Source organism: Mya arenaria, chromosome 4 (assembly GCF_026914265.1).
Source record: "Mya arenaria isolate MELC-2E11 chromosome 4, ASM2691426v1".
Classification (NCBI taxonomy): Eukaryota; Metazoa; Mollusca; class Bivalvia; order Myida; family Myidae; genus Mya; species Mya arenaria.
The window spans coordinates 63,473,023-63,498,655 of record NC_069125.1 but is presented as its reverse complement, the minus strand read 5'-3'; the positions used below and the strand labels follow the sequence as shown (position 1 = coordinate 63,498,655).

At 37.4% G+C, this 25,633-nt stretch overlaps 3 protein-coding genes across 7 annotated transcripts in view; all 3 read left to right on the top strand.

The window, feature by feature from the left end:
- LOC128230185 (membrane-associated protein Hem-like) overlaps positions 1-9,463 on the top strand; it is a 31,729-nt gene extending 22,266 nt beyond the window's left edge. For all 5 annotated transcript variants that reach the window (XM_052942246.1, XM_052942245.1, XM_052942244.1 and 2 more), the window contains 7 exons: positions 774-856; positions 1,069-1,149; positions 4,239-4,323; positions 6,827-6,937; positions 7,380-7,492; positions 7,744-7,833; positions 8,438-9,463. In XM_052942246.1, the coding sequence (XP_052798206.1) occupies positions 774-856; positions 1,069-1,149; positions 4,239-4,323; positions 6,827-6,937; positions 7,380-7,492; positions 7,744-7,833; positions 8,438-8,551 (677 nt within the window). In that variant the 3' untranslated portion in view covers positions 8,552-9,463. The remainder of the gene's footprint in view (positions 1-773; positions 857-1,068; positions 1,150-4,238; positions 4,324-6,826; positions 6,938-7,379; positions 7,493-7,743; positions 7,834-8,437) is intronic.
- Positions 9,464-9,606: 143 nt separating this feature from the next.
- LOC128230187 (cytochrome P450 4F2-like) lies at positions 9,607-14,607 on the top strand. Its single transcript, XM_052942248.1, has 11 exons — positions 9,607-9,903; positions 10,534-10,681; positions 11,026-11,198; positions 11,512-11,636; positions 11,839-11,901; positions 12,029-12,152; positions 12,452-12,587; positions 12,922-13,051; positions 13,176-13,371; positions 13,768-13,916; positions 14,171-14,607. Exons 1-11 carry the CDS (start codon positions 9,739-9,741, stop codon positions 14,277-14,279), a joined length of 1,518 nt encoding a protein of 505 aa, XP_052798208.1. The 5' UTR covers positions 9,607-9,738; the 3' UTR covers positions 14,280-14,607.
- Positions 14,608-18,970: 4,363 nt separating this feature from the next.
- LOC128232822 (phytanoyl-CoA dioxygenase domain-containing protein 1 homolog) lies at positions 18,971-24,616 on the top strand. The gene is made up of 10 exons (XM_052946573.1): positions 18,971-19,170; positions 20,260-20,360; positions 20,588-20,705; positions 20,889-20,989; positions 21,629-21,770; positions 21,926-22,020; positions 22,488-22,587; positions 22,826-22,910; positions 23,617-23,815; positions 24,260-24,616. The coding sequence occupies exons 1-10, from the start codon at positions 19,122-19,124 to the stop codon at positions 24,407-24,409; spliced, it is 1,140 nt and encodes a 379-aa protein (XP_052802533.1). The 5' UTR covers positions 18,971-19,121; the 3' UTR covers positions 24,410-24,616.
- The last annotated feature ends 1,017 nt before the right edge of the window (positions 24,617-25,633 follow it).

Here is a 25,633-nt window from a genome sequence, read left to right as displayed (position 1 = left end):
AGCAGATGCACAGTTGGAGACCACTGGTTGTTTCATCTATATACATGTACTTAAAGCTGCACTCTCACAGATTGAACGTTTTGACAAAAAAATTTTTTTTGCGAAAATGCATGAAAACCAGATATATAAGACTGCTAAAAAAAAGTTGTAAGAACAATATATCTGTGAGAGTGCAGCTTTAAGACATGTGTTTGTTTAAGCTGTAAACTTGAAGCCATTGATTGCTGTAGTTATTAACTTTTACCACTTGTTTTACCTGTGAACTTGAACCCACTTATTGCTTTTATTGCCATTATTAACTGGTACCACTGTTTGTTGTACTATGTAGTTGTAACTTCCTACAGTTTTAGGCTTGGAATCAATGATTGCTTTTGGTGGACACCTTAAATATGAAGTAGGGACATGAATCTTTGGACCAGTAAAGGTGCCTTAGCACTTTAGACCTGCATTTGGCTTAGTTTTAAATGTGAATTTGGTTGATTCTTAATCAACTTGCTCTAATTATGCATCAACAATATGGCCACTTATTTATGAATTTATGCAGGTTGTACTTAGATAATAGACCATTGGTAGGTTCAGATTTTGTTATTGTAATTCTTAACTGCAGATGTGGTGACCAGTGACTGCCTGTTATTGTCTCTGTTCTGTTTTCTCAAGTTTAGCAATGAGTAGGGGTAGGCAGGCTCTTTAAGTACCATTTTTTGGCCATTGCACCAAATACTCGAATCATTATATTTGCAGAGTTTAATCCACTGTGGTACTTCATTTTGCAGATGTGGACAGTGTGTTGCTGCGGATGACCATTGTGGGGGTTCTGTTGTCCTTCAGGAGTCTCTCTCAAGAGGCCCTTAATGATGTACGATCAGTAAAATTTCAAAAATTCTTAAATGACAATATTTCATTTTGACATCAGTGTTTCTTTGAAAACTGATTATTTCAAGGTATGTAAGGTTTTGTTTGCAATGAAATACTCCGGATATTATCTTACCAAATCTTGTCAATGTTTCATTGCCTTCCAAAACATGTGAATTCTTTCCAGTTTTTTAAATGAACATGTACAACTTCCAGGTGCTGGAGGACCGTGTGCCCTTCATGATAGCCTCTGTCAAGGACATCCACCACTATGTACCCAAGTCTAAGGATGCCATGGTATGTACTACTCTCAATCATGTATGTGTCCTAGAAAAAGTTTATAGGAAGTCTGATTTTCGTACAATTTATCGTAAAATGGCTTCCTCATCTTGGCATAAATTTAAGTGCTTAATATTACAATTAGCACCTGAAGTTATTTTATTACATATAATTTCTGCTTCTTGTTCGCAAAAGCTTTCTAAAGTTATGTTTTCTAATAATCTATACATGTATACCTGGTTGCCATTTCTCGAATTTCTTAAGCGTAACAAGTTTAAGTAGCTTATTGCATTAATCCAAATGTATAACTTAATCTTGATTTTACTAAATAAAAAATATTTGATCATGATTACCATTAAGATAGTCAAAAAAAACTCTTCAAATGTAAGCTTATCTTAATTCTGTTATGAAGAACACAAGATATTTCGAGAAATTGTGTCCTGTTCCACGGTACCGGTAATCTTTGGTTATCATATTATTGTATGAGCTATCTTTAAAGATTCATTACTTTCATTTAACCCATTGGCATTGCATTGTAAGATACAGTTTGATACAATTATTTCTGTAGCAATGTGACAAACTTATCTTTTATATTGTCATACCGAAGCAATTTATTTTTATACTTCAAAGGCATCACATTACTCTCCTTATTATTTCTATTTCTTATTTGCCATTTTGCCTCTAGCATTCAACAATTAGAAGCAAGGTTAGATTCAGTGTTGTGTTTTGCTATCGTTGAACCTTACTTTTAATCTACTATCGAACATCCCGGTGATGGTTAAAATTTTCAGAAAATACAGTTTATGATCAAACCTGGGCCTGTGTTTACACAAATGCTCAAGCCTGAGTCAACTCAAAATCAGATTTTGATTAGTGCAGAAAATATTTAATATACATTTCCTCCACCAACTTCTTGCAAGAACAGAATTTATGGGGGTAAAAGTCAGATTCAAAGTTTAAGTCTAAAACCTGACCATGTTTTGTAAACACAGGCCCAGAGATTACAGTCAGATTTACTACTGGGGTATCTGTATGTAAGACACACCATGCATGTTCTTTTCAATCTGGTTACAAGACCAAAAGAAGACAGTGCCAGCTAGTTAAATGTCTAGAAAATTTGCAACCATATTTTGTGAATACATGTAGGTAAAAATTAGTAACCAGTATCCATAACATTCAGTTCTTGTTTTGACAACAACAACATGAATATGTGTGGCGAATCCAATAACTCTGTCTTAAATGTTTGGTGAATTATTCCCCTTTATCAACCATGATCAGCTTGGCATTGGCATCTGCATGTTTTGCTTTTGTTGTGGATTTTATGATATAAAATTGTATATAATGGTAATTCCATTTAGAACTAGTCTCTGAAATATTGCATGAAGCTCTGTCAATCTATGTTGTGTATGTTGCCGTTGTCTTAACTTATTGGTTCTTCGATCTTCATGAATGACAACATTCATGAAGTAAGACTGAAATGATATGCACAGAATCAAAATGCATTTTTCATGTCGTTATTTTATCATGCTGTTAGTCTTTTATTTAAAAATCGATTTTTCCAGAAAAGTTTAGACGGATCATCTTTTAAAGGGTAACACAAGGAGTAAAACGCTAAAAATAGTATACACATTGTTTTCAGACTTGATTGCTTTTTGGTGTCCTGCTTTGTTTTCCATCCTTGCATTGAGACCTGCTTAACAAACATCATTTTGGGTCGTGCTAAAGCGCTGACCAATTAGTGGAAAAATGCTTGGGGCCAGGGGACTACGGGGTCCCTGATGGGTCTGGTCAGCAGTCCGCGGCCTTTGGCTCCAGAGCATGAAGGAGTTCAAAGGGACAGAAATGCCTTGAGATATAAATTGAATAATTAAAGAGAATAAATTGACTTTGAAATAAGAATCAAGCCTGTCTAAATATTTTCTTAATATAAAAAAAAGAAATTCTTACTAGTAAACGTGAAAAATGTATGAAGAGTTGTTTTATGTTTTATTATGTACTATTTGTTTGTCAAATATTTATTTTAAAATGATATTTTATTTAAGTCATTTTAAAAGACTCATGTTCTCAATAACTAATTATTGATGCATTACATTTTTAGGAGTAAAAACATGTCAGTATTGAAAAAACGTGTGTTTAGTCAAACATTGCAATACTCTGTAATACTGAGCATGGTTATGATATTCCTTTCAAAAAGCTGCACATACTCAGGAATTGACAAACAACAATTAAAACAAAAACAATCTCTATAACATGTCGAACATTCAAATCATTTGGACATTAATCATCACGCTGGTTTACCACAGCCGAGCATCTTTTTTTAAATATGTTTCTGGTTTTTATGGTATATTTTACATAAACATTTTAAAGAAAAATTAAAGCTTTTTTAAACACAATATTATAATATATAAATCCTTAATGTGTACATTTTATGTGGTTGATGAAAAATAAGCATTCAACCTCATTTAAAGATGCACTCTTACTCCCGCATAAGATTAACCACAATTAATACTATTGTTTTATTATTCCTATTTTAATTTGAAAGAAATGTACATCAAACACAGTATTTCAACCATTTGAGATCATAGTAGATCACAGTAAATCTTTTAGCATTCACCAATCATTTAATATTTTTGCATTTTCACCTATTTTAAATACACAGTTACAATCTTGTTATCAGTAAATAATATTTTCCATAAATGCATTATTAAGTAAGTAGTTAAAGGTTTATCAGTCAAAAATTATGTTTGTTATACGCATTGACATTGAGTAAGAGGGTCACTTTAAATGTGGTAGATAATGGTACATGACTATTCAATTAATTGTGTTTCCTGCGCAGCATGGCAGACCTATGGTGATCATGTCGTACGGTGTCATCGTCCGCGACCACGGTGTCACACTTCATTTAGATTTACGCTCAGAGCCAATCTTCACAAAACTTGGCTGCAATGCTAATTGGCATTATCTCAACTGAGATTGTTTATCAGTCAGATCGCCGATGTTACTCTTGAGTCATTGCCCTGGAAATGTCAAGATGATGGATGACCAAAACAGGCAACTAGGCCGATATGTTTGAATCAAGTAAACTGTACAAGATGTATGTGTTTCAGATGGTGAATGAGCTGGCTTCAGCTGCCGGCCTTCCCTGCAGTATTGACCCGGTTCTCGTCCAGGTGCTCCGACTACAAAAGAGTGGTATGTGCAGCCTCTAACTTAGCTTTTCTCTTTTTGTTAATGCTTTTGGATAAGCTTTTCTCTTTTTGTATATAATATAATGTGCTGAAAGTCTTATCAAGTTTCAGGAGAGTGAAATATTTTAGTATGGCTGCTGTACATTATTATAGATGGAACAAATTCCTGTTTTATTTGATACTTAAATCAGATTACGACTGCCCTTGATAATTTGTTTAACAGAAGAATATATAGAATCTAAGTCCAAATGAATTTGTTTGTCCAGGGTGACTAGTAAATGGGTCTAATTGTTATGAATATTCATCAGTTTGTGTCAATTGTAACAAACTCTTTAACAAATCAGGAATACAATTTCCTGAAATTAGAAAGAGTTTGCATAGTTGGATTATGACATAGCATGACATGACAAAGCATACCATAGCATGCCTGCTGCTGGTGTTATGGATGAATGATGCAACATGATAAATTATTGTTACTATTGTTGTAGAATTTGCAGAGTCAGAGTATGACATAGCATGCCTGCTGCTGGTGTTTTGGATGAATGATGCAACATGATAAATTATTGTTGCTATTGTTGTAGAATTTGCGGAGTCAGAGTATGACATAGCATGTCTGCTGCTGGTTTTTTGGATGAATGATGCAACATGATAAATTATTGTTGCTATTGTTGTAGAATTTGCGGAGTCAGAGTATGACATAGCATGTCTGCTGCTGGTGTTTTGGATGAATGATGCAACATGATAAATTATTGTTACTATTGTTGTAGAATTTGCGGAGTCAGAGTATGACATAGCATGCCTGCTGATGGTGTTTTGGATGAATGATGCAACATGATAAATTATTGTTGCTATTGTTGTAGAATTTGCGGAGTCAGAGTATGACATAGCATGCCTGCTGCTGGTGTTTTGGATGAATGATGCAACATGATAAATTATTGTTGCTATTGTTGTAGAATTTGCGGAGTCAGAGTATGACATAGCATGTCTGCTGCTGGTGTTTTGGATGAATGATGCAACATGATAAATTATTGTTACTATTGTTGTAGAATTTGCGGAGTCAGAGTATGACATAGCATGCCTGCTGCTGGTGTTATGGATGAATGATGCAACATGATAAATTATTGTTGCAGAATTTGCGGAGTCAGAGTATGACATAGCATGCCTGCTGCTGGTGTTTTGGATGAATGATGCAACATGATAAATTATTGTTGCTATTGTTGCAGAATTTGCGTAGTCAGAGTATTACATAGCATGCCTGCTGATGGTGTTTTGGATGAATGATGCAACATGATAAATTATTGTTGCTATTGTTGCAGAATTTGCGGAGTCAGAGTATGACATAGCATGCCTGCTGCTGGTGTTTTGGATGAATGATGCAACATGATAAATTATTGTTGCTATTGTTGCAGAATTTGCGGAGTCAGAGTATGACATAGCATGCCTGCTGCTGGTGTTTTGGATGAATGATGCAACATGATAAATTATTGTTTCTATTGTTGTAGAATTTGCGGAGTCAGAGTATGACATAGCATGCCTGCTGCTGGTGTTTTGGATGAATTATGCAACATGATAAATTATTGTTGCTATTGTTGCAGAATTTGCGGAGTCAGAGTATGACATAGCATGCCTGCTGCTGGTGTTTTGGATGAATGATGCAACATGATAAAATATTGTTGCTATTGTTGCAGAATTTGCGGAGTCAGAGTATGACATAGCATGCCTGCTGATGGTGTTTTGGATGAATGATGCAACATGATAAATTATTGTTGCTATTGTTGCAGAATTTGCGGAGTCAGAGTATTACATAGCATGCCTGCTGATGGTGTTTTGGATGAATGATGCAACATGATAAATTATTGTTGCTATTGTTGCAGAATTTGCGGAGTCAGAGTATGACATAGCATGCCTGCTGATGGTGTTTTGGATGAATGATGCAACATGATAAATTATTGTTGCAGAATTTGCGGAGTCAGAGTATGACATAGCATGTCTGCTGATGGTGTTTTGGATGAATGATGCAACATGATAAATTATTGTTGCTATTGTTGCAGAATTTGCGGAGTCAGAGTATTACATAGCATGCCTGCTGATGGTGTTTTGGATGAATGATGCAACATGATAAATTATTGTTGCTATTGTTGCAGAATTTGCGGAGTCAGAGTATTACATAGCATGCCTGCTGCTGGTGTTTTGGATGAATTATGCAACATGATAAATTATTGTTGCTATTGTTGTAGAATTTGCGGAGTCAGAGTATGACATAGCATGCCTGCTGATGGTGTTTTGGATGAATGATGCAACATGATAAATTATTGTTGCTATTGTTGCAGAATTTGCGGAGTCAGAGTATTACATAGCATGCCTGCTGATGGTGTTTTGGATAAATGATGCAACATGATAAATTATTGTTGCAGAATTTGCGGAGTCAGAGTATGACATAGCATGCCTGCTGATGGTGTTTTGGATGAATGATGCAACATGATAAATTATTGTTTCTATTGTTGTAGAATTTGCGGAGTCAGAGTATGACATAGCATGCCTGCTGATGGTGTTTGTGGCTGTGTCCATCCCCAAACTGGCTCGGAGTGACAGCTCGTTCTTCAAGGCAAATGTGGAAGGTATGGTTTTAATTATGTACATTAAACATTTGTTTTTGAAATGAAGGAATTACATTTAAAATATTTTTTGATAATACAATGTTGTATTTAACATGAAAAATGATAAATGTTTGTTGTGTCTATGTTCAAGTGTCTTTTCAAATCTTCACAATGTATTTGAAGCAAGATGTATTAAATTAATGCTATGTCCTTTTTATAAGCTTGCCTTGAGTTTATTTGTTTTTTAAACAAGGTTGTCATGTATTGTTATAGCCTAGGTGTTTCAGCATTGTGACTGTTTGCATCGTGCCTAAACTTTCTGACAATAGATATTCCCATGAAAGTTGTACAAATGCTGATCAAGAAAATGTGCACCATGTTTGAAATGTCGAGTTATCCATTTTGTGAACTAAGAAAACATTCTCTTGTTTAAGGATTCTGCACTTGTGTATTATTCTTGCAGGCCATCTGAACAACTGTCACTGCCTTGCGAAGGCCATCAACCAGCTTGCCGGGGCACTGTTCTACCTGCATGGACCTGGAGATACCGAACAGAGGCTGCAGGAGTTCCTTGCGGTATGGGTCTCTGTTTGTGCTGTTGTTCAATTTTCTTTCTCAATAAAAGAATCATTTTAGACTTAAGCATTCTGAAAAGAAGGAATCAATGTTCAGTTATTGTGCAAATTGAAAAAAAATGGCTGTACTCATAAGCCTCAAAATTGAATCCACTGAAAGATTTTTTTTCTCACTATGATATGAGGTGTTTAATAGTACTGTGTGATTGTATGAACACCATGTACAATAATGGTAGTCTCTCTGTGTTTCAGCTTGCATCATCAAGCCTGTTACGCCTGGGCCAGGAGAGTGAGAAGGAGGCGGTGAAGAATCGGGAGTCTGTCTATCTCCTCCTTGATAAGGTTTGGTTTGGTTTATGTTGGGGACAGTAAGGTGATTTAAAACTGATTTATGAAGAGACTTTCTTTATGTAAGAACTGACTTTTGAATACATTCTTTATGTATGAATAGATGTTTGAAGACATTCTTTATGTAAGAATTGACAGAAATATATTTTTTGAAGACATTCTTTATGTAAGAAATGACTAAAAAGATTTTTGTAGACATTCTTTATGTAAGAATGGACTGAAATAGATTTTTAAAGGCTTTCTTTATGTAAGTTTGATTTTTGAAGACTCTTTATGTTGGAATTTATATGAAGTCACTCAAGTGAGTTGAATTCTTAGCCATCCAGCTTTACTATACATTATGATGCTTAGTCTTTCTTAATGCATAGTTTCGAAAACATGTACATGAATTAGATTTTAATGTCAGCAATGTTTATTATTATCATATTCTTAGAGTTAAATAGTGATTCTTGTGTCTTCTAACCAAGTTTAAGATGATAAATTTGGCTATATAAACCTATATAGTTTCATTACAAATAGCCTGTTCTGTTTATTGTCTGTTGTTGTTTTTTTGCTTGAGAAATATACCCTAACCTGTTGTTTATTTCAAACCCTACAGATAGTTCAAGAGTCACCGTTCCTGACAATGGATCTGCTGGAATCCTGCTTCCCGTACGCCCTGCTACGTAACGCATATAACTCTGTTTACAAACAACCAATGAAAGGCTCCTGAGGTGACACACCAGCCAATCATAGAAGACTATAGTGAAATGTGCTAAATACACCTGGGACTATAGAAAGTGTTCTAGTACATGTTCATGGGACACAAAATATATACCTTTTATATGTGGAATGTGCAATTATTTCATAATACATTGATCTGTTTGTCATGTATTCATGCTTACATTAATTTAGTATATTAATCCTGAACTGTGTATTCTGAAGTTCTTTAAATGGTATAGTAGGTATACTTACATGTACATGCATGTAAGGGTATGTGTAAAGAGATGGCATTAGCTTTATAAGCATTATGATTTTGTTCAGTTCCGATGGTAAGGATGGCACAATAATTACGCACATGTATTATGAGATGATAATAGTGTACATATTTGTAAAATGCTAATTATGAGAAACACTTCCTCATCAAATAGTAACTTAATTTCCTGCATCATGCACCGAGTCATCTATACCAGTTGGTTGTGGTTTGCCTCTTGTGACTTGCATGATAACATGATAACTGAATGGTATATTGTATGCCATGTATGCCTTTTATACATGAAGGTCATCAAACTGCTGCAAGTGTACATGTATACGGACCAGACAATACACGTGTTGTTAAGACTTTGGCATTTCAGTCTATAAGTGTTAGGATAAAGACTGTCTATATATAACTGCAAGGTGTGAAAGAAAAAACATTTTTATTATTTTCATGATTTTGTTATAATTCTTTCAATTTTCATCTGATAATATAGAATCTCTTTTAATTTTGTTTATGAAATTAGACAATTATATTTTGTATAGCATTTTATTTACAGCTTTCCAATATACTTCCTGCATGTGGCAGATAACATACTTCAACATTAATACTTAATTTGCATGCATGTCAATTTATATCGTCAATTTTGAATAAAGAAAACAAACCATGGATAGTTGATTATTTTAGACTAGTTTGGTGTTATCTCTGAAAAACATGGTTCAATATAGTGTAACTTAACGCTGACTGTGATCCTCTCCCTTGGATGTCGAATTGACATGAGTGTTACTTCCCTTATTTTAAAATTGGCCATACCTGTCAAAGTCCAATAACATTGTTGGCCATGAGAAACTCGGTATGAAGTGATCCTGATCCCGTGAATGTGTCAATCTTAAATATATGAACAAGTGATGGTACTCGTAAAGAAGAACTAACGAGTCATCAAAATGGCGTTCCTGGGAATATCTTGGACCACAATTGCGCTGACCGCTGTGGCAGGATATTTACTGACTGTAATAGTAAGGAAGTATCTCGGTTACCGCCGGGATGTCAACTTGCTATGCAAACTTCCTGGCATGGAGACGGAGTTCTTGTTCGGGAATTCCCGACAGGTATAAAATCTTTTCGAAAATCAAATGCCTTTCATAATATTTAGATACTCATCTGTTATTTATTGAGAAGTTAGTTGCGTTAGAAGCTGGTGACTTGTGGGAATCACCAAGACTGTTTAAACACAATGGTTTAGTCATGACCTATTAGTTAGTACTCGTTTGACTCAATGTAGTCGGCACGGACTAGTTGACTTCCGAAGACCCATGTAGAAAGAATTAACGTTAATTATATTCCACTGTAAAAAAAAAGTCTCACTGGAACGTTAACATGTAAATGTGAAATCGAACCTCGCAGTGTCATTTTAGTTTTCAAATATTAGGTCATCTTGGTTGAAATTGAAGGGCTCAGTGTTGAGGAAATGATTAACCAACAGCGGCTTGGCTAGTTACAGGAGGAAGTTTTAACTCTTGAAGTGCTCGTCGCTCACCGAACATGTTCGAGTACCAGGACACATTGTATATATACATGCTTTTCTAAATGGCTTGCCGTTGCTTGAAACGCATTTCGTAGTATTTGGCTCTACCCCCAAGATACAAATGTGCATTCAGCGATATATATTTGAGGTAGTGTAATATATACAGAAAAATGATATGTCAGTGTGCAGATGACGATTCTTATACTCTACCTAGATGCCTGACCTTTGCGAGGCGGGCCTGAAGTGGATGCGGGAGAACTGCGGGTTGCGGCCCCGAATTTCCATCGGCTGGATGGGGCCCTTTATTGGCATGGTGAATGTCGTCCATCCGGATACCGTAAAGGTCGTCCTTAAAAGCTCAAGTAATATCCGAACCTTTTACTAGTTATTGAGCAGATATTTAAAATAGTAAAAAATAGACGTTTTCATCAACAAATCACTGTAAAGTTCTGTGAGAGGTATGCCATATCAAAAAGTCGTAAAAAAACTCGACGTACAGTTATTTGGACTCCTATTTAACAGTTTGGCCATGTTCCATCTCTGTGAATGTTTGTTCCACTGGCTTTTTATGACAACCAACATGTGGAATTATACACAAACCTTTGTCGTCATTAGCGTTGGTTACCTTGATGACTTGTTATTAAAACATCGAATAGCATCGTGATCGCAAATGTCATGTTTAGATGCATTAATTCATTTCACACAGTACCAAAGAGCCGGAACGTATATCAGCTGGTGGAGTCGTGGCTGGGACAGGGTCTTCTGGTGAGTAACGGCCGGAAGTGGGCGCGCAGCCGCCGCCTCCTCACGCCGGCCTTCCACTTCGACATCCTCAAACAGTACCTCCTCGTGAAGAACAACGCTGCCGGTGTCCTTGTGGTAGCCGACACATTTATATTTTATTTCACACTTTTTCTGTCAGTCAAAGTTATTTCAGATGTATAAAAAAAGTATTCAAATATTGAAGGGATACAACCATAGGAAATAAATAACAGTGAACAAAAAAAACAACAGTAACCATAGAAAGTCCACGACATCATAGGTTTGATCTGACACTATACAATGTTTGACCTTATTGAAAGGATTTCAGAGTGTTTGGTTCCAAGCACTTCTGTTAGTATCAATGGTTAATATGCTTTTCAAATTAAATTTCGGTAGGCTTAGTCTACTTTATTTCCGTGTTTAATTCCAGAACAAAATGCAGAAGTACGCCGATGAAGGGGAGTATTTTGAGGTGTTTTCGGACGTGTGTCTGTTTTCACTGGACGTCATCCTGCAATGTGCATTTTCGTATGAAAGTGACTGTCAAAACGTTGGGTAAGTCGAATTGTTGGATAAGTCGAAATGACGTATACACGTGCATACGACGGGAGCGTACGCGGGCATCGACTTACCAGTGAGAAAAATTCTCAAACAAGCAAGGCTGTTGTAAAAAAATGGTTATTGACAAGTATTGGCGGTTGAATTTATAGTTCGATGGATCCAATATAAAAGGAACATTTTGTTTTCGCTTTTTCAGGACAAACCACCCGTACATACAGGCCGTGTCAGAGCTCAATGAGTTGCTAGCCGACAGATTCTTGTGAGTATATTTTATATTAATTCTCAATTTTGCATTTGTTCTCGTTGATGTTTCTTGCATATAACGTATGATAACTAAAACATTCATTTGGGTTTATCAGACACAATTATTTTCGTGTAATTTTCAGTAAGTTCTGGCTGTACCCCGACTTCCTTTATTACCTGACATCCAAGGGCCGTCGCTGGAAGCGAGCATGTAATCTCGTGCACACCGTCGCAGAGAAAATTATTGCAGACCGCAAACAAAAACTGGTGAGCTGGACTGGAGAATACCTTATTGAACACTGGTATCCAAAATGGTGATTTGCTGACACGTTAACATAAGTTGTCAACATTTAACAACATTTGGTCATTTGCATGATCATCGGAACACAAATGTTCCCACCTCTATTCGTTTTTTTAATTATACATGTACTAAAATGGATACCAAGAATGCTTCTGCATAGGACGTCACTCCTAGTTGTAGCTAGAGCAGCAAAACCTGATGTTGTAATAGTGTATGTTTGTTTTACGATATCCACTCTACCGCTCTCTATCTACTGCCCTTTCAGGATGAGGAGCGGTGTGCGGGTCGGGAGACCCCGTGCCGGGACTTCCTTGGGATCCTGCTCACGGCCCAGGACGAGGATGGGACGGGCCTCACTCCGGGGGAGATCAGGAACGAGGTCGACACATTCCTTTTTGAAGGTACGTGTACGTTAGCAGTTCATTTTATTATGGATATGGTTTATATAAGTTTCCAGATACATGTAAATGTAAACGATATTCAGTCCTTCCATAAACTGATATGATATGCCAAGATATGCATGTTACATCTAATGGGGATCGGATGCATTCCACTTTGGAGGGTGACGCTGACCCCAGGACCACAGTACCAGTTGCGAAGAACATTCTATTTTCATTTATGCTTTGACATAGAAACAAGTTTTAATTACATGAATTCAGACGTCTGATCGTGCTTCTTTGTTTTATGCATGTGTAATGATTATCTGTGATCATTTTGGCGCAATGTTAATTGTAGGCCATGATACAACTACAAGCGGAACTTCGTGGATTTTGTATTCCATAGCGAAATACTCGGATGTTCAGAAGAAACTACACGAAGAAATAGACCAAGTGTTCGGAGACAGGCAATCAGAAGACATTACATGGTAAGGTATTCATATACAAATATGTATTGGTATTTGTATGATTAACTGGTGCAGCTGTATCTTTGATGATATTGCGTTTTATACTCGCTGACACAACTGAGTCATGTTTAATCCCGCCCAATAGGGAGGACCTGTCTTGCCTGCCGTACATGACAATGGTGATCAAAGAGTCCCTGCGTCTCAACCCGCCCGTTACCTTCATCCAGCGCGTAACGGACGAGCCCGTGGACATCGGCGGCTTCCGGATCCCGGCCGCCACCAACATCAACATTATCGTCTACAATATCTTAAACAACCCCACAGTCTGGAAAAACTCACAAGTGAGATACGCACGTGAAATTCTATTTTTTTCCTGGTAGTTGAGTACATCTGTATTTCTAGGGAACTGTGTGCAACAAGTTTATTCATAATGGTGTGCTTAACATCTGACGAACCAACTTTTTATCTAAATTTCTCTCCTATATTATTTAATATTTTTCAATGAATTTTTTGAGACAATTTGTATTTTGGGTTCTCGTAAATGACACTGCAAAAATATTATTCAAAAATGGAGGCTGGATTTACATTCAAAGGAGATCTTTAAGTAAATATTAACAACCTTTCAAGTATCTATTAACCTTGAAGTGTTTTGAAGTCGATTGTGTTGTTTTTTCAGTTATCATTGTTTTTAGATATTTCGAGATTATTCCTAATTTGATTAACATCGTTACATGCAGGAGTTTATCCCTGAGCGCTTCTCGCCTGAAAACACGGACGCCCGAGACCCGTTCGCATTCGTCCCCTTCTCGGCCGGGCCCAGAAACTGTATCGGGCAAATCTTCGCCATGAACGAGATGAAAACAGTCGTTGCTAGAATAATGAGAAGGTATGGGACTTGGGGTTAACTTCAAAGACCCAATGTTTGTTAAGTACGCTTCAACACACGAATTGCATTATACCATGTATTGGTCGTAAAATGGACCACTTGTTACGTTTTTGGTATGGACTCCGTAATCACCTATTAAACTATACAGGTATTTATGTTTCTTTTTAAGAGTTATTGTAGAGTAAAACGAGTCATCATTCCATAGATGTCAAATGTAAGTCCCGAGAGGTTGGATGTTTTTTGTCGTATTTCAGGTTCTGGTTGGAGTTGGATCCTGACCACGTGGTTCAGCGACAACTGGGGGCGGTCCTGCGCTCTAAAAACGGCATCCGGGTGCGAGCTGTCCCGCGCAAACTCCGGTGACACCAACACAAGTACCGCTCTAGGACTGTGATGTTTTAAATAGATCAATGCTCTGGGACACGTTTGCTGCTGATATTGGTTTCCAAATGAAGACGACGATTATAATAGTAGTCCGAAAGTGATAGATATTTTATGTCCCCGTTCTAGCATCTGTATTTTTGTGTGCATATTTGTTCATAAATATGTTAAAAGTATATTGACATCAGAAACAGTATTACTGTGTATATTGTTTATTTCCGTGATCCGTTCTACTTGTGTTTAAGTTAATTTTTAAGTGATCAAACTCTTTAAATTGTAACGTTTGTGTGTGTTAAAATAAATCTTGAATCTGAAATATGTATACTGATTGTTCTAAACGGAACTGAGAACTTATCACGGGCGTGTGTACGCTCTGAATCTGTAATGAAATAGCTTAAGGCGTTGAAAGGCTGTAGGTATGGAAGGGTATTAAATTGCGTTTGGCTTTCTGACATTAGAGCATTGCTTTCATCTCGTATACATGTGTATTGTTCTTTTGTAGTATGTAAAGACATGCATGGTCTTTAAGTCACCTCAATTCCGTTTTTCTGCGTACTTATCTATAATTAATTAATTATCTCTTCCCATCGGTTCCACGTCAAACTTTATTTAAGATTCTTCGGCTTGCTTTCAATTCACTTTTACGTTGCCATCTTATGAAAGTACTTAAATAAATTGGTCTTTAAATTCGCACTATTTCAAACTGTATAACACCATACGTCCCATATTGATACCGCAGTGCTTTCATTATTTTATCATGTCATGTAAAAAACAGATTTGATGATACCTTTTATGGAGTCTGTAGCTTTTTGAAACAATATGTTTACATCGTTTTCTGTTAGTACGGTATTAAGTCGCATTATTAATGTCGACGAAAATATTGTGATTGTGTTTCGAAAGAAATTGCTGAAACTGTACAGTTACCGACAAAATGTTGAGGTTTTACAGGTAAACCATTTGTTTGTTAGTTTCATAATAAGACCTAAAAGGAAATAGACACAGCGTGTATAGTTTGCAACTCTCATACATTTCTGCCATAGCCCTCATTACAAAGCCTTCAAGATACCTTTAAAACTGATAACATGTCATTGTACCTGTACATTCAAGGAAATACAATTAAAACAATGTCCAACAACACCTTTACACGACACGCTTTAAGATATTTTACTCTGATTTGTAACGCCAAATCCTGTACTTCCGGTCCAACAGGTGAGTGCCACCGGGTCCGTTCACCACCATGCTGCCACAGCCCACAGATAAAAAGCCTGTTCAGCTCTCTTAGAAGAAGGTCCAGGAATACTTCGACCAAGTTAGCTTAAACCAGTTGGTGTACTGAATAATACCTATATATACTTGATTACATGGAATTATGTACGATAAACACTAGAACAATATAAGCATACAGAGTCTTCTTACAACGCACCATTTTGTCACTGTCCATACAAGCCGAACAACATGGTATCAGCTCGACTCTTGACACGTATATCACAGTCACATGGCCAGTCAAAGAGAAAACTATTTCAGGGTGTCACATTGGTTGAATAATTTTTCACAGAGAAAGAAATTGAATCATGTAGACAATCGTTCGCCCGTTTGATAGATTGCATAGCGCAACGGCTATATGCTACTGGTAAAGTAAAAAGTAAGTAAATACAACCTGCATGGCGGAATTTTGATGTTCACTCAAATACCGATGATCGAATGTTTTGAACATATCCGACGTTGCGGTTAAGGTATATCAGTACCGATAGAAAAGCATGAATATATTATTATTTGCTATTTACCATAAATATTATAAATCGTATAATAGATACGGTCATATTTCAGACCTTTTTTCGGAGGGCAACATGAGTGAGCGGCTGATCAATACGCCTGGAGACGGAATGGCCGGGTGCAGTCATGATGTTCTTAAGGAAAAACCAAACCACACCAGTATGTTCGGTACAAACATAACTAAATGTTCATCTTACTATAGTACCCATTTCACTTCTATTACTATACGACAGTACTCCTAGCACAAAAGCGTGCATCTTACTCCTTTAAAAAACAATACTCATCTCACTGTACTCAGCTCCAAACAATACATAGCCAACATAAGAACATATCTCAATAAAGTACTCATCTAATCCGACGCTCATCTTACAACCGAGAACAACAATACTCATCTCAAACCAAGTACTTATTGAACTACGGTACTGGTCTCATAACAGTACTCATCTCACTGAAGTACTTATCTCATTCGGTGCTCACCTCACAACGGTACTTTCCAACAACGATAATTATATCCGTACGATACCCTTCTGATTACGGTACTAATATCACTACGGTACTAATCGCATTATGGTACTTAACTCGCTACGTTAACCATTCTATCACGGTTCTCATCTCACTACGGTACTCATCTCACTACCATATTTTACTCACTGTGGTACTTATCTCACTGCTTTAACCATCCTATCACGGTTCTCATCTCACTACGGTACTTATCTCACTATAGTACTTCACTCACTGTGGTACTTATCTCACTGCGTTAACCATTCTATCACGTGTCTCATCTCAATACGGTACTTATCTCACTATAGTACTTTACTCACTGTGGTACTTATCTCACTGCGTTAACCATCCTATCACGGTTCTCATCTCACTACGGTACTTATCTCACTATAGTACTTCACTCACTGTGGTACTTATCTCACTGCGTTAACCATTCTATCACGTGTCTCATCTCAATACGATACTTATCTTACTATGGTATTAATCTCAGTATGGTACTTATGTTACTCCGTTAACCATCCTATCTCACAAATACAATCATCCTACCACGGTTCTTATGGTTCTCATCACACTATGGTACTAAATATCTCACTGGGGTACTTATCTTACGAACGAACTTCTCTGCGGACCAGAACCTGAAATACAGAACTGCGGTATTCATCTCACTACGGTGTTTATCTAACAACAGTACATATCTCCCAGTGTGTTATCTCACTACAATACTTATCGTACTATGGTTTTTATCTCACTTTCCACACACTACGGTGCTTATCTACCTATAGTGCTTATCTCACTATGGTACTTATCTCATTCTGGGAGTGCTTTTCTCAATATGGTCATTTTTACATGAATACTCGGTCGTCATTATCCGGTACGTGATATGTACGCAAATATGGATACGCGTATCATTCTCTTTTTACGCTACTCATATTAATTTACCCACACTCGACGTTATGCGATTCGACCGGCTGGGCAACAATTATTTCATGATTAAAAACAACAACAATATACATATACCTATATGCGTATATGAAAAATATCTAACCTAAGCTCGAGCATCAAGTACTTTTCAACTTCAACCAGTCATCGGATACTTTAACATCGTAAAAGTAAGCAGGGGCAGTGTTCCAGGTTTATCGTTAGAGAGCATGCTAATAGGGACGCAACGTGGGATGTGGCCCCTCTCGCTCAATGTTCGTTTACGCGATGGACGATCTGGTATCTGCCTATACGGCGTGAGACCACAGTTATTTTACTATATGTTTCATATAGACACTAACCTAGCTTTTTACTTTATACACATCCCAATTGAAAAACAAGGACATGTCATCTCTAGAACAATTTAAGACACAAAATATAATCACAAGAAAACACCATGTTGACCATTGACCCGACTGTCAAAATTGAGTTAAAATACAGAAACCTTCCACCAAGGAGTCAATCGGCTACAAACAACTAATTTTCAGACTTCCACAAGCTATGATTTTTCCAATATTTACACTGAAAACTATCAATTTCTGCAATAGAGTGTCAAATTTAGTCAAGTTCTCTGGAAAAAGAACATTTTTTGCTTCTTTTTCATTCAATTTTAATAAAATATTGATACTTGAACACAAGCACTCTTTTTTCTGTATTAACATCCGGATCATGGGGGGCAGATAACTGTGGTCTTGAGCCATACACGGTATCTGACTATACACGGTATCTGAACATACCACAGTATCTAACTATACACGGTATCTGACTATACCACGTACAGTTTCTGGCTATACACGGTATCTGAGTATACACGGTATCTGACTATACACGGTATCTGACTATACACGGTGTCTGACTATACACGGTATATGACTATACACGGTATCTGACTATACACGGTATATGACTATACACGGTATATGACTATACACGGTATCTGACTATACACGGTATATGACTGTACTCGGTATATGACTTTACACGGTATCTGACTATACACGGTATATGACTGTACCCGGTATATGACTATACACGGTATCTGACTATACACGGTATATGACTATACACGGTATATGACTATACACGGTATCTGACTATACACGGTATATGACTGTAATCGATATATGACTTTACACGGTATCTGACTATACACGGTATATGACTGTACCCGGTATATGACTGTACACGGTATCTGACTATACACGGTACATGTATCTGACTATGCAAGAACCTTACGAAGTTAGGAAAATCATTTACTTCAGATATTGCGGTGCTGATAAGATGAGGAACGAACGATAATTGACTACAAATATAGTATCACTCTGGGCCTCAATACTTGTTCACCTTTTGTTTTATCTTAAATCAAGGTTGTCTAGTTTGATATCAGCATTTAGTGCAATTGTTGTGGTATGAATGTCTTCATTTTTAATATTGACGGTTTACTGAAGTTTTTAAAAGAAAGAAAAACGCGTTGAGGAAATGCAGAAGATTGTGTATTCATTTTAAACATAGTATATTAGCCTACCTAAAAGGTGTATACGGTTATAATTTGCAGAAGTTTGAATTAAAGAAATGGCCGAAACAATTGAACAAGATGCAACGAAATATCCTGGTTTTACAGGTAAGCTCTATTTTAACATTATTGCCAAAACGGAGAGTTGATTTGTTAATGTAACAATAAAGTAGTGTTTAATGTATATTTCAATATTCGTGGTCCTTCACCTTTTTCAAGATTGTTTCCTCGATGACATGTAGAGCGATGAAACTTCTTGCTGAGCCTGCTAGGACCATCTCGGCTCTCTTGTTGGCATTACGCCATGGTCAAGTTCTTGATGTGAACAAGTGAAAATATTCGCTTATGCTATGCGATACTACGTTTATAAAATTTAATACTATCTTAAACTATTACATTTGTTGGACCGTAAGAAAAGTCACGCGGAAGTCAGAGGTCATAATCAACGGTAGACGGTAGTCGGATATTCGAATCCCCAACTACCAAATATAACTACCTCCCAACATTACCGTCATGAGGTCAAAATCCTTCCCTACACCGGTCTTCATTCATGGAATCCATCACTATATGCATTTGACGTCATGTGAAAGCATTATGCACCAGTCAATTGTAACCACGCCCCCCCCCCACGTCCGGGGAATAGCGGGGACTTTGACTTTCGGTCCAGCCAAGCACGGGTAAGATCCCCGTCCTGCGGGGACAAACTGCTGGTAAAATCCCCGACAAATGACCCCGTACCACAGGGACTCATTCCCGGCCATTTTTGGCGCAAAAAACAAAACCACCCCATTCAAAAGGCTTTTCGGGGCCACCTGAAAGGTAAAAACACGGCCCATTTCCCCCGGCTATCCCCAATACACCCCCGCACCTTGGGGGCGGCCGTGGTTACAATTGACTGGTTCATTACGTACGCAATCACTGTCGATAAAAGGTTATTGACAAAATATCTGTGTGACAGTATCCGTTAAGTTGACATATCAAGATGAAACTGTTTGATGAGTGTAACTTAGTGATTCATCGGCATGCAATGGTGCGATGCAAATAAGACTTGTTCTCACATCTGTTTCCACCATACTATTTGTTAGGTTTTCGTTTGAACAGTCGGAATGTGACCGCTGTAGAACTCATTTGCCAATTGCGTAAAATCCATAAATTACACTATGGCCTGAACTCCCATTTCTACCCATTTTGCTCTAGGAGAGTGCCACCCTGGGCCTTTCACCACCATGCCTGCTCAGCCCACAGAGAAAAAGCCCGGACAGCTGCCCCTGGAGAAGGTCCAGGAATACTTCGACCAGGTAAGCTTAAACCAGCTTTGTTGGAAATAGTGAGCACTGGGGCCAATTGTAAAAACTGGATAGTTGGTTAGTTTGCACATTGAAGCAATTTAATTTATCAACACTCATTATTGAATAAATATTGACCTATCAATAAAAAAATCGGATCTAAAAAACTTCGACCTAACCCTCGACCCGACTTGCACGGTCTCTTATACGAACTAAGAATACAGACTATATGGTTTCAGGGCTTTACGGTAGTTGAAGGGTTTTTCACAGAGGAAGAAATAGAGCCATGTCGGCAATCGTTCGCCCGTTTGATTGATAACATAGCCCAAAAGTTATATGACACTGGCAAAGTAAAAAGTAAGTTGTAAAACACATTTCCCATTAATATAGATTCTGACTAATACAATCTGACACAACCATTCACATATAGTCATTTTATTTACCAAATAGACGTACTTGAAACACCATTTACACATGCCTTTGTATTGCAGTGATATATAAGTAAATGACTTGAGCCCTTCAATGTTTTATATTTTTCAGACCTATATTCGGAGTGCAACATGAGTGAGCGGCTAATACGACTGGAGAAGGAATGGCCGGGAGCCGTCCTCATGCTCCTGAAACTCGGCAAACTCACGCCGGTAGGTGTGTTATATTAAGCCGAAACTAATTGCAACATTGGGCCTCAGTAATTTGCACGGGTAACACGCGCCAACACGTGCAACAGGCGATCCGGGCCGACATTCGGAACTCCTCGGCCATTTTTTTCAAAAACAACCTCGGATGTATGCAGGTACATCAGTTGAAGTAGTTCGTAAAATTTTGAATTATATCATTAATTAAATGTAGTGTTTTAGAGTTGTATTTATTGATCTAAGTTTAAGTTGATTGCCATTAAATTGAATTATTGCAAACATAATTAAGAATTCCAAGAGTTAAGTCACAAAGTTTAACTGCTAAATAAAATTACTACGCGATCTACTTGCAGCGGACTTAAACGTACCACTTTTTTGAGTATGTAAACCGTCCAAATACATCCGAGGTTGTTTTCAATAAAATGGCCGAGGAGCTCCGAATGCCGGGCCGATTGGCTACTCACGTCTGGTGTTGCTGCAAACATTTCAAGGAAGTTGTTATAACTATAGTATCCGCCAATTAGAACTTGGGGAATGCGTCATTAAAGAAATAATTCATTATCTTAAGAAACATCTTAAAACTTATATTTATTTATTTTTAATAATCATTGAAATAATCTTATATTTCTCTCTATCAATCTTAAGGAGTTCGAGGCGATGTACCAGAACGAGAAGCTCCTTAACGCCATCGAGCAGCTGGTGGGGCCAGAGATAGGGGCTAGCCCCGTATGGAACACCCGGCCTAAGACTCCCAGCCATAAAGAGACGGACGTTCCCTGGCACCAGGGTAACACTGTATTAATGAAACTAATATTGTCAATACAATTTCACTTATAAATATTTCAAAGTTTTTGCAATAAATCTTCGCATAATACCTTTTATCAGTTGAATGTTATTTTGAGACAACCCTCGTACACAAAAATCCTATTTTCATTACACCAGATTCGGCGTACTTCGACTTGGAGAGCTATAAGTCTTTGATTGCCACAGCATGGATCGCATTTGTTGACGCCACGGAGGAAAATGGCTGCATGCAGGTATATGTTAATGAAGCAAAGTAATTAATTTTATAATGGGTTCTTTTGTGTTCCAATTCAGGCATATATCTTGCACTTGATGATTTATATAGACGAGATATAGTGTGTGTATAAGCTTTAAAGTTTTGGAAGGACAAAGACCATTACTTCAAATGCAAGAGCAGAGTGTGTCGGAAAGATTGAGGTTTATTTGTAAGATGCTTGACTTTCAATCCACGGGTCGCAGGTTCGATCCCCCGCCTTACAACTAAAGAAACTAATCTTCCCGGAGGGACGGTAAATCCACGGGGGTCTCATGTTACAGTGCTGTACATCGGTGCATGTTAAAGCGAAAGAGTAGGTCTAACCAGGATTACATCTTTCTGTGCAAGTTACCCTACGACCAAGCAAAAAATGATACTCTCAATTGGGACCGACACCCATAGACGCATAGATTTTCTTCCCTCACTGCATGTGTGACATTACAGTTTGTGCGCGGAGGCCAAAGGAAGGGTATGGTTGTCGTCCATGAGTGTTGTGACAACTTCTACCTCATGATTAAAGAGGATGAACTCGTCAACAGGCTAGGTGAGCGGAGGGCTGGTGGGTTGCAGAGGTTTGCTAGAATTTATATTACCACAATGCGTATATTTCCATGATGATGATCAACATTGTGAGTTTTGCCTTCTTTTAGTATTGTCCAACCATTCCTCGTGAATATTTTTTATTGAATGAACTGATCGTTGTATCGATGGCGGTTTTAGTTTCAGTCTCAGCGCAAGCATTAATGTTTGGTGGTCAACATGCATCTATGTTAATTTTGCAGGAGTGGACCCGGAGAAGGACTTCATAACGTGTCCCGTGAAGGCGGGCGGCGTCATCTTCTTCAGTAACATGGTCCCGCATCGCAGGTCAGCAGTCAAATATAGATTGATAGAAGAGCCGATTGCTGGAATTTAGTTCAAGTTAACCACCTTCACGTTATCGTGGTTTACTTACAAGTCTTTACATTTGTGATCTACAGTATTTCTGTAATTGTTTTATTTAAGAATTTATTTCAGTTAGATTTGTTTTATTGAAAAATATATAACCTCTAAAAGAGGGCTTTCATTGGACCATCTTAGATTGTTACCCTAAACTCAAGTCCAGTTACCAACTATAGCTGTTTTTAAGTTCTTAGTCCAAATGAATTTTCGAATTGTGATAAGTTAACTTGTACTAATAGTTAGTATATTCTGGTGTAAACATTTATTGCAAAAAGTATATTGAGTGTGTTTTATACTTGAAAAACGTCAACGAATCGATCAATCAATTAGTTAATTATTCAACAGGGATGTGGTTAATCATTGCCTAATCAGATGACCGTGGTACACGTGTACTGAGAAATGGGCTGTACATGTTTTCTTTTATCAAATTTTGATTTTGATTTTTTTACAAGTTTCAGTTTTAAAGTCTCTCAGTGTAATATTATTAGACCGTGCATGTAAAGAGGAGATATCAACTTCATTAAATTGAATCTAATATGTGCCGTAATTTCGTTTAATGTTCTAAACCTATTGAACAAAGAGATATACATATATTCTAACAGCATTCCAAGCTTCTTATAATGTATTAAAGTATTCAGAATCGTTCGGACCACATCCGGTTTGCGATGGACCTGAGGTACCAAGACCCGAACCGACCATGGGGTTTCTACGGTATGAGCAAGGGAATACTGCTCCGCTCCCCCGCCAAGCCCGATAATATTCCTGACTGGGACTTTTATGGGAACCAAGACAGATACTCAAAGATCGATAAACTTGTCGAAAAGAAGTCGGTAAGTGGACAGTGTAACTTTCATTTCAATTCTTGACATGTATAACATTATATTAAACAACGACAATTTTTAATACAAGGCGCGTAGCTGACTGTACGCAAATACGCAGTTGCGTAATGAGATTTTGACAGGTCGAAGTTTTTGTCATATAGTCAAAAGAACCGAATTTGAAATAAAAACCGAAGTGGCCGGTAGGGGTGAAGGGGTTAATATGCTGTCCGTCATCGATCTGCGAAATCTCAAACTGGCCATAACTACGCGCCTGTAATCACATGCACTAGCGGCCAAGTGTATTTGTTATGCATTTAGGGATGGTGTTTCAGTTACCTTTGTTTTGTTTCATAGATCAAGGAAATTCAAATTGGTTATGCTGTGGCGCAAGAACAGATACCATTAAGGCGTTGGCGAAATTATTGACACTCAGTTACGTGATTTTTTTCTCAGGGCGACCACCTCGACGAGTTCAGCCCATTTCTGACTGGACCGCATATGGACGCTTGGAAAGTAGCCGTCCCCAGCATCCACACTGAGCAGTTCTTCAAAGAGCAGCGCGAGAAAGAAAAACAACAGCAACAAGAACAACAGCAACAATAGCTGCATTCGTTGTGATCGTGCTGCCAAAAGCTATAACAGACTGCTTGTAAATTGTGATTGTTAGGAATGGCATCATGAACTGTTATGTAAACTGTGATATTGTCACTTTGTATCGTGTATTTAGGTGGTCGAATCACCAACTAATAAGATATTATTTATACTCGTGAAAATAATATTCAATCATTAAATGTTTTGAAGAAGTTTCAATTGTGTATTTATCAGGCAACATGTTCTTCGAACCACTGTGACAGCTATCAGCCTCTTATTTTACTATAATGACTCATTAGTATAGGGCAGGTTCGTCGTATACTCCTCGGGGAATCACAGACTTCGTTACAACAATAAAAGTATAAAACGAAATATTAAAAAACAATGTGAATGCATTATTACTATCCAAATAAAAGAAATGCATGCAATATACGTTTGGTGAAGTAAAACAAAACTTGACGCACATTTTGTTATTTGTCCCAGAAGCCACCTTTAATCAAGTTCAATTTCATAATTTAGGATCACAGATCAGAAAAACATTTTTTGACAGTACAATATCGCTTACTATTATCGAAGGATTTTGAAATAATTTTACACAGTTATTTAACCACATTCATACAAGATGTAGAGCGCACAGTTATAGACACTTACCTTCAAGGTAAAGGTCACATACAAGGTGGGTCAACGTTCAAATAGTATTAGATTCAGAGAATTATTTCCAAATAAGCTGACACACCACATCAGTTCGGGACAAAACACTGACTTATTATGTCCACTGGCAATTCATTACCCGTGTGTGTTTCGAAACGAAATCGATAAAAAGCAATATCTTACAATTTCCTTCTGAGTTTGTACACCGCCTGTGTGCATATCTTAATTCGCCGTGTTACTGCATGTAGGGTGGTCCATACATCATTATCATGCTGATATAACTCCATAATGATATAACTTTGTCTTATTTGAAAAGTTTATGTTATCATTAGTACAGAATAATATAAGTATCTTCGCAATTGTCAAAGTATCATGATGCGCAATTGAGCTGTTTCAGCTTTATTATATTTTACGCAGGCAATTTCATCTTCGATTGAAAAGTTCGGGCGCAACTCATCTTGACTGTACATGGTTTAAAACATGATATGCAATGTATGTTTTGGTAAGTTTAGTAAATCCATAATTTCTTTCTTAGTGATCACCCCTCTTAGAAGTGATACCAATATTATACTTGGTTACATTGAA

What these genes read in the sequence shown, in the direction of transcription:
- LOC128232822 (XM_052946573.1), top strand. Translation starts at nt 19,122, where the DNA reads ATGGCCGAAACAATTGAACAAGATGCAACGAAATATCCTGGTTTTACA. An exon ending in AACATGGTCCCGCATCGCAG is followed by an intron (nt 22,911 to 23,616) that starts GTCAGCAGTCAA and finishes AATGTATTAAAG; the next exon opens with TATTCAGAATCGTTCGGACC. An exon ending in AACTTGTCGAAAAGAAGTCG is followed by an intron (nt 23,816 to 24,259) that starts GTAAGTGGACAG and finishes TTTTTTTCTCAG; the next exon opens with GGCGACCACCTCGACGAGTT.
- LOC128230187 (XM_052942248.1), top strand. Translation starts at nt 9,739, where the DNA reads ATGGCGTTCCTGGGAATATCTTGGACCACAATTGCGCTGACCGCTGTG. An exon ending in TTGCTAGCCGACAGATTCTT is followed by an intron (nt 11,902 to 12,028) that starts GTGAGTATATTT and finishes TGTAATTTTCAG; the next exon opens with TAAGTTCTGGCTGTACCCCG. An exon ending in GTTGCTAGAATAATGAGAAG is followed by an intron (nt 13,917 to 14,170) that starts GTATGGGACTTG and finishes GTCGTATTTCAG; the next exon opens with GTTCTGGTTGGAGTTGGATC.